This window comes from Crocodylus siamensis, chromosome 7 (genome assembly GCF_052110815.1).
Source record: "Crocodylus siamensis isolate JL-2025a chromosome 7, ASM5211081v1, whole genome shotgun sequence".
NCBI classification, from domain to species: Eukaryota; Metazoa; Chordata; order Crocodylia; family Crocodylidae; genus Crocodylus; species Crocodylus siamensis.
Window position 1 is genome coordinate 9,033,991 of NC_143401.1, and position 14,218 is coordinate 9,048,208.

The 14,218-nt window shown below is 51.6% G+C and overlaps 1 protein-coding gene across 3 annotated transcripts in view; it reads right to left on the reverse strand.

Moving 5' to 3' along the window:
- Nucleotides 1-14,218, reverse strand: part of COL8A2 (collagen type VIII alpha 2 chain) — a 138,737-nt gene that overhangs the window by 19,280 nt on the left and 105,239 nt on the right. For all 3 annotated transcript variants that reach the window (XM_090057626.1, XM_090057625.1, XM_090057627.1), the window contains one exon: nucleotides 5,178-5,356. In XM_090057626.1, coding sequence (XP_089913752.1) covers nucleotides 5,178-5,334 — 157 coding nt within the window. In that variant the 5' untranslated portion in view covers nucleotides 5,335-5,356. The remainder of the gene's footprint in view (nucleotides 1-5,177; nucleotides 5,357-14,218) is intronic.

Genomic DNA, 14,218 nt, shown 5'->3' on the forward strand with positions numbered 1-14,218 from the left:
GTCATTGCCCCGTTGGGACAAGTGGGGAAACTGAGGCACGGAGAGAAGTTTGTTGCCTAGGGTCACCCAATGGGCCAATGCCAGAGCCAGGCACAGAGCCCAGCTCCCCTGAGTCCCAGGGCTCTCCCCACTACGCTGCACTGTCACGACTCACCGATGTGCTGGGTCAGGCCAGTGACTCCAGTCTCCAGCGGTGGGCAATGCCAGCTGTTTCAAAGGACGATGCAAGAAGCCTGCAGTTATGGGGTGGCCTGCACCCCTGCACTTCCTTCCTACTGCCCATATGGGCCCTGGGCAAAGACCTCAGGGCTGACCCTGGGCAGTAGTTCGCACTCTGCACAGGGAAGAGACCATGTCCTTGCCCCATTGTAGAGTTGGGGAAACCAGGACCAAAAAGGGAAGAGACCTGCTCTGACCTAGGCCAGAGCCAGAGGAGGACGCAACACTGAGGACTCCTGAGCTCTGGCCACGGCGGGACTCTTTCTGGGCCATGGGGGATGCTGGATCCCCCTGCTTTCTGAAGGCTGCACAACCCAAGCATCCCCTTCCCACTCTGCCAGGCAGCCCAGGGCTTCTTCGCAGTGCGTCCTTTTCCATCTGAGTCCCGGTGGGCTGGTGATGCAGACAGCCACCCACCCTGGCCAGTCTGAGACTACAAGGCTAAGCCATAAAAGCAATCTCTGTCATGCAAATCCTTGCCTTTCTGCTCAGCCACAGCTGGACTGGGCCAGTTACCAAGGGGTTCTGGGTCGGAGGCCCTAGACTGGGGCATGGGGCTAGGAGTCAGGATCCCTGGGGTCTGTTTCTGACTCCATTGGGTGAGTCCCAGGGAGTCAAGTCTCAGCTCTGTGCCTCAGTTTCCCTAGCTGTGACTTTCAGCCACCTCTGAGGGTAAGCACCAGCAAATGAATGCTACTGCACCTCTTGCAGTTGCTGATTAACTTAATAGAGAGTGGAGATCCCTGGCCAGAGGAACCGTCAGGCTTTCTAAGCAGAGTTGCACAGGGCAGGGCCACGTCCAGTCTGCATCGCTGCTCCCTAAGCATCGCAAGGCTGTACCCGAGGGGCAAAGCGCTGTGTGTGTGGGGGCCCTGGGGCTGCTGTGAGGGGTTCAGGGGGTCTGTGTAAGGGACCTGATCTGGCCTAGAAGCACCATCTGCGAGCAGGGGAGCAGGCAAGCTTTGTGGGCAATGCTCCCTCAGCTCCCAGAAGTCCTTCTATGGGGACCAGAAAACAATAATCACGACAAAAAAAGTTCGTGGCTGTATTTTATTGCAGCAACAGTGACATCCAGTGGCTGGTTAAGATAACCGCCTGGCCAGGGAGCATTTCTGGGGGAAGTCATGCCCTGAGCCAGTAGCTTACTTGTATGCAAGTCCCCGGTCAGAGGCTGGGGACCCACTGTGCCTGGCACCAGGGAAGAGAAACCAGATGCTGGGACCCCAGGCCTACACAGGCAGGAGTTACCAACCCAGGACAGCACTCACTGTAACCCAAAAGCTGCATCTCGACAGGAGTCGCTAGCACACCTCTCCTGCAATAGGGGTCTTCTATGGGGTCCTGAGGACTTCTGATGAGCACTGCGCTGGCATGGGATGAGGCGTGCCCAACACCTCCCACCAGCCAGCCATCGGGCATGCACTTTGGCAATGGAAATCTTCATAAGCTGCCTCAACCTGTCAGCCCTGCAGGGAGTTAAAGCTCCTGCCTATCCCTCTGGGTTAGATTTATTTTCAACCGCTTGCAGCAGTCCAGCTCGGGGCAAGCACAGAGGTGGTTCAGAAGTGGGAGCTATCCTGGGAGCATGGACATGCCGTGTAAAGCAGGGTGGATGTCACGTCCCCCCATCTCCCCTCTCAGGGTGGCTACATAGGGGGAAGTGGCCAGCTCCTGGAGCCGGCCCTTGGGCTTCAGGGGTAGGCCCTGGCCGGGTAGGGAGGAACGCTGCAGCACTGGGTGAGCAAGCCAAGAAATGCATTTGTCCTTCCTCAGTGCTGAAGCCCTGTCTCGGAGTAAAACAAACAAGCCCTGTTTCTAAAGAGGTGAACCAGGGCAGAGTCCTTCCTCCAAGGGCATTTAATTAACGGGGCCAAGTCACCCTGCAGGTGCACTGCCTCAACAGTCAGGCTTCTGTCCCCTCCTCGCTGACTCCTGAACGCCGCGCACCTGTGTTTTGGGTCTAGGCGAGAGGAGGGAGGGTGGAAAGAAATGGAGGTGAGAGGGAGGGAGGGGAGTGACTTGGAGCAGAGCAGACGGTTATGAAAAAGCTGCGGCTTGGCCGGTGGTGTTGCAAAAGGCCCATCGTACAAAGCAATGACCTCAGCCCCTTCGGCATCCCTGCCCCTCTGAGCGGCACATGTCGGTCTGCAGAGATCGATTTAACATATGTGGAGCTGCAAGCCTCCTGCTCTTAAAGGGGAGGGAAGGGCTTCGTCTCATTCACTCTCGGCAGTTCGCCGAGCCTCTCAGCTTCAGCGCCGGTGGGTGCGACCCCCCTCCCATTTGCGGGGGGACACCAAACATCACGGAGAAAAGGTGGAAACTCGGGAATGCAGCACGAAGGTTCAGCCTTAACAGACAGAGAAAGAGCGTGCCCTGGATGACAGTGAAGGGCTGGGCTGGGAGCTGGCGCATCTGATCTCAGCTCCTCTGATGCAAAGCCAGATTGTGTCAGCGTCTACCCCAGATTGGGAGCTGGCAACGGTGTGACCATGTGGCCCCCACCACGCTGGCCCAGGAGGGGCCCTATATCAGCCCTAATGCCACTGCTGAGTCCAGTGTGGGAAGGAGAGGGCCAAGCTAACAACCAGGTGCTTTGGGCTTCATTTCCGATAGACAGCTGCTCATGGGGGAGCTCAGCCCTCTGCCCAGCAGAGCTGCGGGGACCAGGCTCTGCTGTCAGTGTGGGACCAGCATCTCAGGAGGGAGAAACCCTGCCGGGAGCAGGGTATATCTATCCTACTGTGTGCAGGGCTGGCTTGGGGGGTGCAAGAGGCATCATCTGAAGCCCCGTTTTGCTACAAGCACATCCCTGCCCTGAGGAGCTTCTGGTCTGCAGAGAAAAGGAGGAAACGGAGTAAAGTGACTTGTTCCCAATCACCCAGCAGGTCAGCGGCAGAGCTGGGGGCTGGTCTCCCGGGTCCCAGGTCACTGCCTTACCCACTGGCCTGCACTACTTGTCAGGTACGCAAATGATGTTCCCCTCATCTATGTCAGCCCCACACGCACGAGCTATTTCCACAGGACTGTTCATCCAAAGCAGGGGGGTTTGCTCCTAAGGAGGAAGCTGCCAGCCCTCAATAGGCCCATTTCTATTCACTCACAAAGGGCTCGGCCCCTTATGGATGAGCCGAACACCTGCCTGATGCCCGCAAGGGTATGGGCAGGGGCAAGTTAATGCCCTGGGCAGTGGTACTGCATACCACAGCAGAGACAGCAGCTGGCACTGGCCCTGCCATAGGCTCCTTTCCTCGGTGGGGCCATCTGCGCATCCGCGCTTCTCTTGGTGTGCTTCCTGGGCTCTGCATCTCCAGAGCAGCGCTGGGAAGACATGAAGCACAGGGGGGCAAGGGGACCTCAGACAGCCACAGGAGCCTGGGGACTGGGGGACAGCATGCAGAAGGAAATGCCAAGCAGCCCAGGTGAAAGGTGGAAAGCAGCTCAGGCAGCTTTCCTCCCTGCAGGGGAATCGTCCTGAGGATACAGCCCCCTAGGCTGAGGCTGCAGGTGCACTGCCGATCGGCGCAGCAGGTTTCATGAGAGAGGAGAGGGAGCAGCGTGGGGCAATCCCCTGCATCCAGCCCTGTGCAGGGGGTGTGAGCAGCATCTGGTGGAGGTTCACATGTCCAATGGGCACTGTTGGAGAGGCTTAGAGGACCAGAACCTCTCCACACAAGAGATTACGTGAGAAGTTTTCTCCTGGGTTCAACAGATGATGCCTTCCTTAAATCTCATTGACTTCCATCAGGACATAGGCTTACAGGGAAGTGTTCTCCCAAGCTGACCGTTGTGACCATCAGCTCATGCTCTGGTCCACGTGTTTAGCGATTCAGAGAAAGTTTTGGTACATCCCAAGGTACGGACAAGATTATTAAATGCACACTATGGGCATGCCATGGCCTATAGCTTTTACCCTTGAAATCATAGATTCAGCAGGTTGGAAAGGACCTCAAGGATCATCTGAACCGGCTCCCTGCGAGAAGAGAGGAACGCTATCCCTACATCATCGCTCTCAACCGCCTCCTCTTGAAAGCCTCCAGTGAAGGAGGTTCTGCAGCTTCCCTGAACAATTCATCCCACTTCCTCACCCTTCTGACAGCACGGGAGATTTTCCCGAGACCTAACCTAAATCTGACGTTTACCAACAGCCAACCTTAGTTTCATGAACGAGACTGCAGCTGATTTATATATGGCTCATGCAAGCAACAGTTTCTCGGCCTGTTGCAATAAGAGGCAATCACCCATGATAGTTCATCTGGAATACATATGCAAGTTGTAGCAGAAAGCCTGCAAATGCAAAGCCCCCTCCCAGGCTTAGCAGCAAAAAGAAGGGGTCCCATCCAGTCGACACTGATTTGCATTCACATTAGAAATGAGAGCTGAATGTCACTGTGGAATTGAGGAACTAAAAACAAATGAGCTGGGAAAAGGAGATCCCAATGTCTCTGCAACACATTGCAGACCCTAAGTGTCCCTGAATGCCAAAGCTCTCCAGGCCAGCTACCCCAGCAGCACACAAACAAGTGATCAGGAGCAAGTTTTTTTGTTTTATTCCCCAAAATTGAATGACAAGTCCTTGTGCTCAGCAGTGATCCTAGTGAAGACCAAATCTACCTTTGTCTCCGCAGTGAGAGACCCTGAATATTCTTTGGCCTGCCTGCAGCGCTCATCTGTAGCCAGAGCAGAGAAGGATGCTTCAGGATTATCCTCTTCCCTGACTGCATCTGAGGGGCTGTATCTATTTCATACTGTGCTAGTGAATATGAACAAGGACACTGTACCACAGGAAGAGGGAAGTGGTAGGTCATGCACGCTTGTGGATCACGAGAGCGTTAAACAGGAGGAGACGCTTTGCACCATTCCAGCGGCTCTGACCTTCTCCATGCTCCCAAAGCAAAGTCTTTACTCCATGCTGCCTTTAAAAGCCCTAGCATTTTGTGCTTCAGTGTGCTCCTTACCTAGATATTGTCCCTTGCCTTCCCGGAACGGGGGTCCCACAGGCCCTTTCACCATGGGTTGCATGTATTTCACTTGAGCGTAGCCTGCTGCTCCTCCTCCAGACACTGAGTGGATCCCAGCTACAAGTAGCAGCAATGAGACAGCTTCTGAGAGCATCCTGGCTTCACTGCTAGGCTTTCTGTGGACAAAAAAGGACAGCCAGGTTAGGGAAACATGGGAGCTGCTGCTTTTTGCCTCTGAGTCCCTTAGAAGTTCATGAATAAATATCAGCTGGACTGGGGGACAGAGACAAGTGAGTTCTGAGTCCGTGTTGCAATTCTCAGTTTGCCAGGACACATGCACCCTTCCACCCTTCGGATAACACGGCGATGAGCATGCTACCAGAGCCCAACAGATTATACTGCTTGCTCATAAACACCAAGGGCTAGGTCTACCATTGCCCAAAACCATGTGCAATCCCTTGCCCTATGAATATGGCAGTAAAAGTTCAGGATCTGACCTGCATGTTTGCAGGATCTGAGATGCTCCCGATCACCAGCCTGAGTCAGTGAAGCAATGCCATGCAGGCTAAGGTGACCAACTGGGTATACCCCCTGCTGCTTCCCATCACTTTTCCCTCCTCCCCACGAGATGGGTATAGATGGCCAAGCTGTGCTTAGAGGGCTGCTGCTGACCATCAGAAAGGACTGTCGGGTCATACAGTACCGATTGCTAAGTGTCCATTCTGTACAGAAGGAGCTGTTATCCTCTGCAGGCTACAATAAGAGAAAAAATAATCGACTTGGCACAGCAATAAAGCGAAATGTTTTGGTGACTGCCACGGTGGTATATATTTAGCTAGAAGAGCTGATAAGCATGGAGGCAGGTTCTGCCACAGTCTTGCTGTGTGACCCCCAAATACATCACCTCACTTCTCTGGGCTCCGACTCCCTCTCCGTACAGTGTGGATAACAACCCTGTTGAAACTATAAGCCCTTTGTGCGACTCTGACTCATAGGGCCATTGCCTGGCTGAAGGGGGCCTTGATTGTGGCCGGGTCATCTAGGTAATATGGTAATACTATTAATACATAATAATAAGGTACCTAATATATGGTTTCAAAGCTGCCCAAATGAACGTTCATCTCAGGTAAATTATACCCAGGTTGTAAACTTCCATGAATAATTATTCTTTATCCATCTATGGAGATGAATTCTTTACGCATATAAAGAATTCTTATTCATGGATGTTTATAACCCAGGTATAATTTATGTGAGGTGAACAATCATCTCATTCAACTATATATAAAATTGTTAGTTTCTTCTTCATGTATAAAGAAGGGGGCCTATACAGGCTATAAGTGTATCAAGGGAGGACAACAGATGCAGTATTTACCAGAGTGCCCCTAGGAGTAATTAGGAATAATGGGTGCAAACTAGTGGAGAGTAGATTTAGGTTAGACATTAGGAAGAACGTTTTTATAATCTGGAAAGGGCTTCCAAGAGAGGTGGTGCTATCACCTAACTTGGAGGTCTTCAAGAGGAGGCTTGATAGTCACCTGGCTGGGGTCGCCTGACCTCGGTCCTCTTTCCTGCCAGGGGCAGGGGGTCGGACACGATGATCCTTTGTGGTCCCTTCTGACTCTACAGTCTATGAAATAAATACACATGTGTGTGCGCGTGTGTGTGTATATATCCATACACACATACACATACACATATGGACACACACACCAAGGAAAGAAGCCTATGGCAGGGCCAGTGGCAGCTGCTGTCTCTGCTGTGGTATGCATATTATATATATAAAGTCATATTGTATATACATATAAATATAAAGGCAGGGAGGAAAAAAGCTGTCCTGAGCTGAGAGTTGTTGTCACATCTCTCGAATGAACAGGATTTCCTCTAACAAAAAACGTGTGCGCTTTGGAGTTGGCTCTCGAAAAGACTGCAGGTTCCAAGTCCGGGCCTCACTCCGTGATTGAAACCTTAGAGGCGCTGAGCTCTGTTTGCTCTCAGACTGGGGAGTGGGTTCACGAACGCCTGTAGCTTTTGGCGGCCAGCAGCCTGAAAAATGAAATGTCAGAAATGAATTCCCACTCCGAGGTTTGCCAGTTCTAGTAGCTCTCCGCTGCGGTGCTTTTTAAACAGCAACAGGAGTTTGTTTGGTCAAGTACTTATGAGAACCTTTGATTGCGAAAGCATAGGAGGTTATGCTGCGATGGAAGACCAGACTCTGCCTTAAGTGCCTGTTTATATAAAATAAATACCCTCTATAAATATATCTTTCCTCTAGCAACATTTTTCTTGCCAGCTTTGAGAACCGAGCTGCAAACAGATTGATTTGCACCAGAGAACATTTATTTTCAGAAGCTTAAATAACACGGGATGCCAGAGAGCCGGCTATTTCCACCCCCTCCCCAGCACACACACACACACCAGTGAACTGCGGTTGCTGTTAATAAGAATTAAGCACTTGGCCGTTTTCTGCTGGAGAAAGAATGAGCAGAACTGCTCCTCAGCTGGATTTGATCGGCATTTCCTGAATTGCTTCCACTGAAACGGCAGCAAAAAGCTGCAGCATGAAAAAAAACCCAAAACAAAATTAAACAAACAAAAAAAATTAAAATAAAATAAAAGGAAGAAGGGGGGGGGGGGAGAAAAAACCCAGCAGGGAACAGATTCTGATGCTACAAACTCTTGGCAAAGCATCGGATGTCTCTAGCGAAGACACCGAGCCATGAACCACTCTTCTTCCCCCCCAACAAATGTTTATGAAATCTTCTTTTATGCTCGAGGACAGCGCTCCTGCAATTACACATCGGCTCGGCGGCGAGCGGAGTACAGCGTTCCAACCGTCTGAGGTAAAGGATTTGTCTTGGCTGCCTCCCTCGGACTTCCATGTTTCCACTCCACCTTCTTCCATCCCCAGCCGAGGAAATGGCTCCTTGCAAAGAGAAGGCAAGATCTGACAGGGCCATTCTCAGTCGGGGAGCAAACGAGCACGGCAGCTTGTTCAAGTGCCTGGAAAGCGTGAAGGAGGGGATTTGCTCTTCTTTGCACCAGGGTCAGAGGGAGGTGGAAATTAGAGTCCTGACTTGCCTGGCAAGGGGTTAGTGGGCCAGTCAGATGTGGCTGCTTTAACAGTGAGAGTGGTCTAGTGCAGTGGTTCTCAAACTTTTTTGTTCCAGGACCTATTTGGAAACACCCATGGTCGGTCCCAACCCAGTGCCCCTCAGTCCCAACACACTGCCCCCCCCCCCAGGCCCCAGCCCTGCAATGTGTGGGGCAGGGGGAGCCCCGAGCAGCCCCTTGCAGGCTGGAGCTCTGCCAGCCTGCAGGGGAAAAGCCACGGTTTCCCACGTTTTTCTGCTTTTAAGGAGAGTGCATTTTTAAAGTTTGTTCCCAGCCCTTTCATATATTCTTGCAACCTGCTTTTGGGTTGTGACCCACGGGTTGAGAAACGCTGGTTGAGTGGTTAAAGGCCACGTGTAGGGTTGTGAAGATGGGGGTTCTCGCTCGAGCTCCGTGTCACTCGCTCACGGTGTGAGGTTGGGTTCCCCTCTCTAGAGGCAGCTGACAGTGCTACATCTGAGAATGGGTATGCAGCTTAAACTTAAGTCACTGAAGTGCTTTGAGATTTTCACAGGAAAGTACTAGAGCAGCGCACAGTAATGTGACCAGTAGGCAATACTACCTGAGCTCAGAGGCAATCGACTACAATGACAATCAAGCCAGAAAAGTGCTTAGCCCAGTGCCGTGAGACAAGCTGGGGTCCCGAGCAGTGCCCAGAGGGACAAACAAGCTATCCCAAAGGGGTGTCCCACATGCCAGGCCAATGATGACAGCGAACACCGGTGAGCCTAGACTTGGGCAGCCTGACAGAGGTGCTTCCTGGTGCTCCTATCTGCTTAGTGCACGGGAGTATTTTTAGCATCACAGCAGGGAGGGAGGGAGTCCTTTTGCTGGAGGGGTGCAGCCTGCTGAGAAGTTGCTCAGTCTTGCTCCCAGCTTCACCTATGCCTTGGTAAGCATAACAGCCAGCAGGTAACGGCTCCTGTCCTTCAGACCATTGGGGCAGACGAGGCTCTGCTCTACGGCACCTCTGCTCAGGCTGCTGAAGGATCATTTCTGGGGGCGGAAGGGGGTCGAACCTGCACGAATGCCAAGAGCCACCAGTCAATCAATGGGCAGCACGGAGCACCTCGTCTGGTCCCTGATTAACTGGAACTTGAGGACACCCCCGCTCCAGATGAGCGCAGGACTGCAGAGGAGCGGAGCTGACAAGCCAAGTTAAGGATCCTCTCCAAGGAAAGGAATTAAAAATAAAGACAAGAGGCAGACGACCCGACACGGGGGCCAGGAGCGTGGTGGGATGTTGGACTGCAGCGTGCCGGCCAGTGACACATGCCCTGCCCTCTTAATGAAAAGTTTCCAGAGAATGCAAGATAAAAGCCTCCAGCCTCCTTCATCCAGGGTCAGAGCCAGCAGGGATCAAAATCTCTCTCCTAACCCAGAGAGCTATCCAGGGTTATTTCCCGTCTGTTGAGCTTGTGGGACAGAGGTGCTTAAGTGCAAACAAGGGCTGGCTGCATTCAGTGAGGTGACCTATGTCACAAGGCTGTAATCGAGGAAACTATTACACAGCCCGGGAGAGGCGTTTCCTGGAAAAACATCAGGCAAAGCTCCAAGGGAAGAAATTGTTTTGCGCATCTAAACCTTGGGTTAGAAATTTAAAATGGGAGCTCAGGAGTCGGCTGATCCGCTGAGCGCTGCTCACGTACCACTGAAACCATGTCTCCTAGGAAAAGCTGCGCTTGCCTCTCAGAGCTGCTCGGCCTCTTCCACACGGCCCATTTTTGATGACTCCTGAAGGCAGGATCACTTGTACCAAGCTGTTCAGCTAAGGGGAGGAGGAGGAGGAGGAGATGCATAGCAGAGTTGTGGGAGACAGGATATTCAACCCGCCATATGACGTGAGAGGGGACATGCCCCAGGCCTCAGTTTCCACATCTGTAAAATGGAGATCGAGACTAAATCTGGACAAACTGATTTTAGTCAAACTTCCAGAGCCCTTCAAATTTGTGACCTTCACGTCTGTGACCACTCCCATAGCCAGAAGGGAGATCGGGTGGGGAGGGAATCAGCAATATTTAGTTTTCACAAGAAATTCCCACAACTATTTTTGGTTGCAAGGGTGTAAAATTCTCAGCCCACACTAAGAATGACACTTCCTTTCCAATGGAAGATCATTTCAGACTACACATAGGGAAAAACTTCTTTACAAGGTGAGTACCGAGGGCCTGGACCAGGCTGTCCCCAGAGGTGGTAGTCGCCCACCCCGGCCCTTCCAGCCCCGAACAACTATGAAAGCCCCCAGTGAACTGCAGAACAGGGCTGAAGTGCAGTGCATTATATACATTTGCTTCTTTCCACTTGTGAACTCATCCTTCTTGGTTGCTGATGTCCCGCTTATCCCGACAGCCAGCTTGATATAGGGGCAGCGGAAAAAACACAGTCTGTGGATCCCACATTGAAGTGAAGAGGAGTACCTCAAGAACAGCGACGAGCTCCACGTGTGAGTGAGCCAAGCAGGACAGATCAGCCCCCGGCTGGATGGTGGCTCGGATGAGATCCTGCTGTATAATGGGCAGCACAAGGGTCACATCCTGGCCCGGGGCTGCCCTCTCTCTTCAGGGGCCGCGTTTGGGGCAGAACCTCAGCTGGCCTAAATTCCACTGCAGTCAACGAAACAGCTACCGCTGTCTTCGGTGTGGGGCACCAAAGACGGGGGAAAAGAGAAGAGAAAAGGGCAATGACTACTGGGAGTGAATCCAAGGCAAATAGATGCAAAAGCACAGCTCTGAGCTGGGTTGCAAACACCATAATGTGCAGGAGACCCTCCGCACAAGGAAGGGCAGAGCAGGGTTATTGATTGAAGCGGGGTACAGCAAGGAGTCAGGGGATGAACTCAAGAGTAGGCTGAGCACCTAGAGAACTCCCACCAGCAGCAGAGGACTCTCTCAAGCGAAGGGGTAGAGACCCCTTTTCTCTGGATACGTCATGCCAGCTAGGAGAAACCACGGAGGAATAGCCCAGAGGACAGCATCCACCCGCAGCCTACCAGTTCCAATTTCATCTCTCCCTTCGCCGAGTCTCAGGATCAGAGACAGGACCAGCAAGTGGGATGACTTTGGATGGGACAGAGTCATGCAGGCCAAGGAGTAGAGTGGGGATATTTTCCTGAGGGCACCCTTGAGCTGCATCACCCCAGCTCTTGGGAAGAGGCCGAGAATCCCCTTAGTTTCTCCATTCAGGGAGACGGGGTCTGACTCAGGCAGGCTTAGGAGAGGGAGTCACGTGCTTGGGTAGGCAGAGAGCTGGACTCGACTCCCACCTTTGCCCCTGACTGCGGCCCAGAGCTCCCTCCTGCCCTTTGTCTATCATCCCTGTTTAGAGGATAAGGTTTTCACAAGAGGTAATGCCTCCGTGCGTGTATCTGATACACCTAAACCACAGTAGAGTTGCTACTGCGATACCCATCTCAGAGAGCTGCAGTGGCACAAGCACCGTGTGAGAAAGCCTCAGATCCCTGACACCTCTTCCCAGCCTCTTGAGGCCCTCTGCCCATTCCTGTGGGGCACAAGAAGCCATCACTGCTGGTTTCTCGGTCTCTTATGCACATCTTTGAGGAGGAGGGTGCATCTCATCCCTCTGTACACCACACCAGTGGCTCTCAACCTTTTTAGACTTAAGGCAACCCCATGCTAGACTCAAGTCAACCCTCAGAAAATGCAAGTGCCAGCTCTTGACTTTCACTTGTTTTTTGACTATGGCCATTTGTAAATATGCTCAGCATTTTCTAAACTATCTGAACTGATTTGCATCACATAGTTCAAATCACAATTTCAGTTTGAATTAAGGGTTCATAGATGATCATTAACCATCAGCACTGGCTATACAAAGTCTATACACTTGACAGCCCCTTAACCGAGATTGGAAGTAATTAGGAGGTGATAACAATAAGCCTGTTTAAGCACAGCTGCATTGTTGCAATTATCTAAAGTGCTGTTCCAAAAGCAGTAACTGCCCTGATAGGTAGGGTGAGGTGGTGTTGGCACATCCGACCTCGTAAAGGTATTACAGCTCTTTGTGCCCCATAGCCGCTGCTGTGTTGCAAAAACCCAATCGAGTTTCCCTTGTGGGGACTGATATTTGCAGCACTTATCTGGAGTTCTTAAGGATGGTTTTTCCTAAAAGCAAAGACATATATACATGTTAATAAATACAGTTTAAAATTGCCTGATGTGGACTGCCCTAGTCTGCATTAACTTTAATCCTCATTCAGTGAGGATTAGTTAATTTGGACTGGAACCAATTTTAATGTCAGACTACAGACATCCATGTGTATATAGTGATGGTTGTAGTCTCAGTTAAACCTAGAAAAACATAACATCTATAAAGGCCTGGCAGACCAATTCTTCTGTTGCCAAGATCTCAGAAAGCTCACAACAGGTCAGGATGTTTTTGACACTATGGAGTCGTATTTGAAGCCTCTGGGTTTCTCTTGTGAATCATGTGAGTGTTTGCAACACACCAGTGCTAATATTGTACAGAACTCTTTGAATGGGCTCGTGGCACCCTGGGGTGCCCCAGCACCTGGGTTGAAAAGTCACTGTGCTATGCCATCACCTAGCCTCAGACTTATTTCTCATTCTCCCAGAGCTCCAAATCTTTTGCTTTAAACCAGAACGGCGACGCAGTTCGGAGCTTGCAGCTGCACAAGGGCTCTGGGGCTTGGCCTACGTCAAGTGCATAGTTTTTTTCCATCCTCAGACTGAACCATGGGCAAGAACCCAAGCTGGGAGCATTGGAGCCAAAGGAACGCCCAGCTCTGCCCGAGGTCATCGCTGTTGTTATTATTTTTGCCTTTCAGTGGATCTGGACCAAAGAGACCAGAGAATTCAAAATGCAGAAAACTCAGAGCTGCGGCTTTACCTGCAGGCAAACACAGGGGGCTGTTACCAGCCTCTAAGGCTGGCACACAATGCAGCCTGCCCAGAGCAACTGGCTGAATAGGTGGGGGGCATCCATCACCCGTAGTTGGGAAGCAAAGACACAGAGCTGTCGAGAAGCCCTCTGAAGCTGACAGCTCTCATTATTGCACTTACAAAACAGGCAAGAAAAATGAGCTTCTCTGGAGCCGGCTCCCAAGGCTCCCACACGCTGCGCTCCCAGAGCACCCGGGCTGTGCCCAGCCAGTGGGAGGCTTGAGAACAGGGGCCCCTCACCATGTAAACTGACAGTCGTTCAACGCAGACAAATGTACGACACAGCTGTGGCATCCATTGGCAATCTCCTGGCTGATAATAAGAAATTATTTGTTGCTTGAGCCTGCTGGCAAACGAGAAGCCACTCCTTTGGGTCTCACCTTGCATTATAGGGAGAGGGCTGTATAATCAAGAAGCTCCAAGCAATATCTGGTTGTTCCTGCCCTATATGCAGAGCAGTCTCATTCATATCCTCTACTGTATTCTCAGTCCATTCCCCTACCCCTGAATCACCAAAAAATCCCATAGGCGTTGCAAGGAAGAGGGTTTGCAATGGCCTGGCACCTACTGGCTGGTGACATCCTGCTGGAATAACCCCATACTCACAGACTGGAGCAGGCTGCAGGTCCAGTGGGTAGCGTTTGGTAGTGACTTCAGAAAATAGCAATTCTGGTCTCAGGTCTGCCCCTGGCTGCCCGCTAACAGTAAAGTTACTTCCCTTCAACCTTCACTCTTGCTTGTCAGTATTGCTGGCCCCATTTTATAAACCTTTCGTCATACAAGCTACTGCGCTGTAAGGCTGAAGAGCTCTGCAGAAGTGCTGAGTCTTGTTATTTCTTGCAGAGTCCATAGCTGTTGCCTTACACCACAATCCAGGGCTGCAAAGGCTCTTCTGAGCAGCACAAAAAGTTTCAGCTCTCGCTCCTGGAAACCACTAGCTCCCAGAATGACATTATATGGGCAGCCTTCGATCTGGAGCAATGGATCTGGCCAGGGAATATCTCTTCGGCA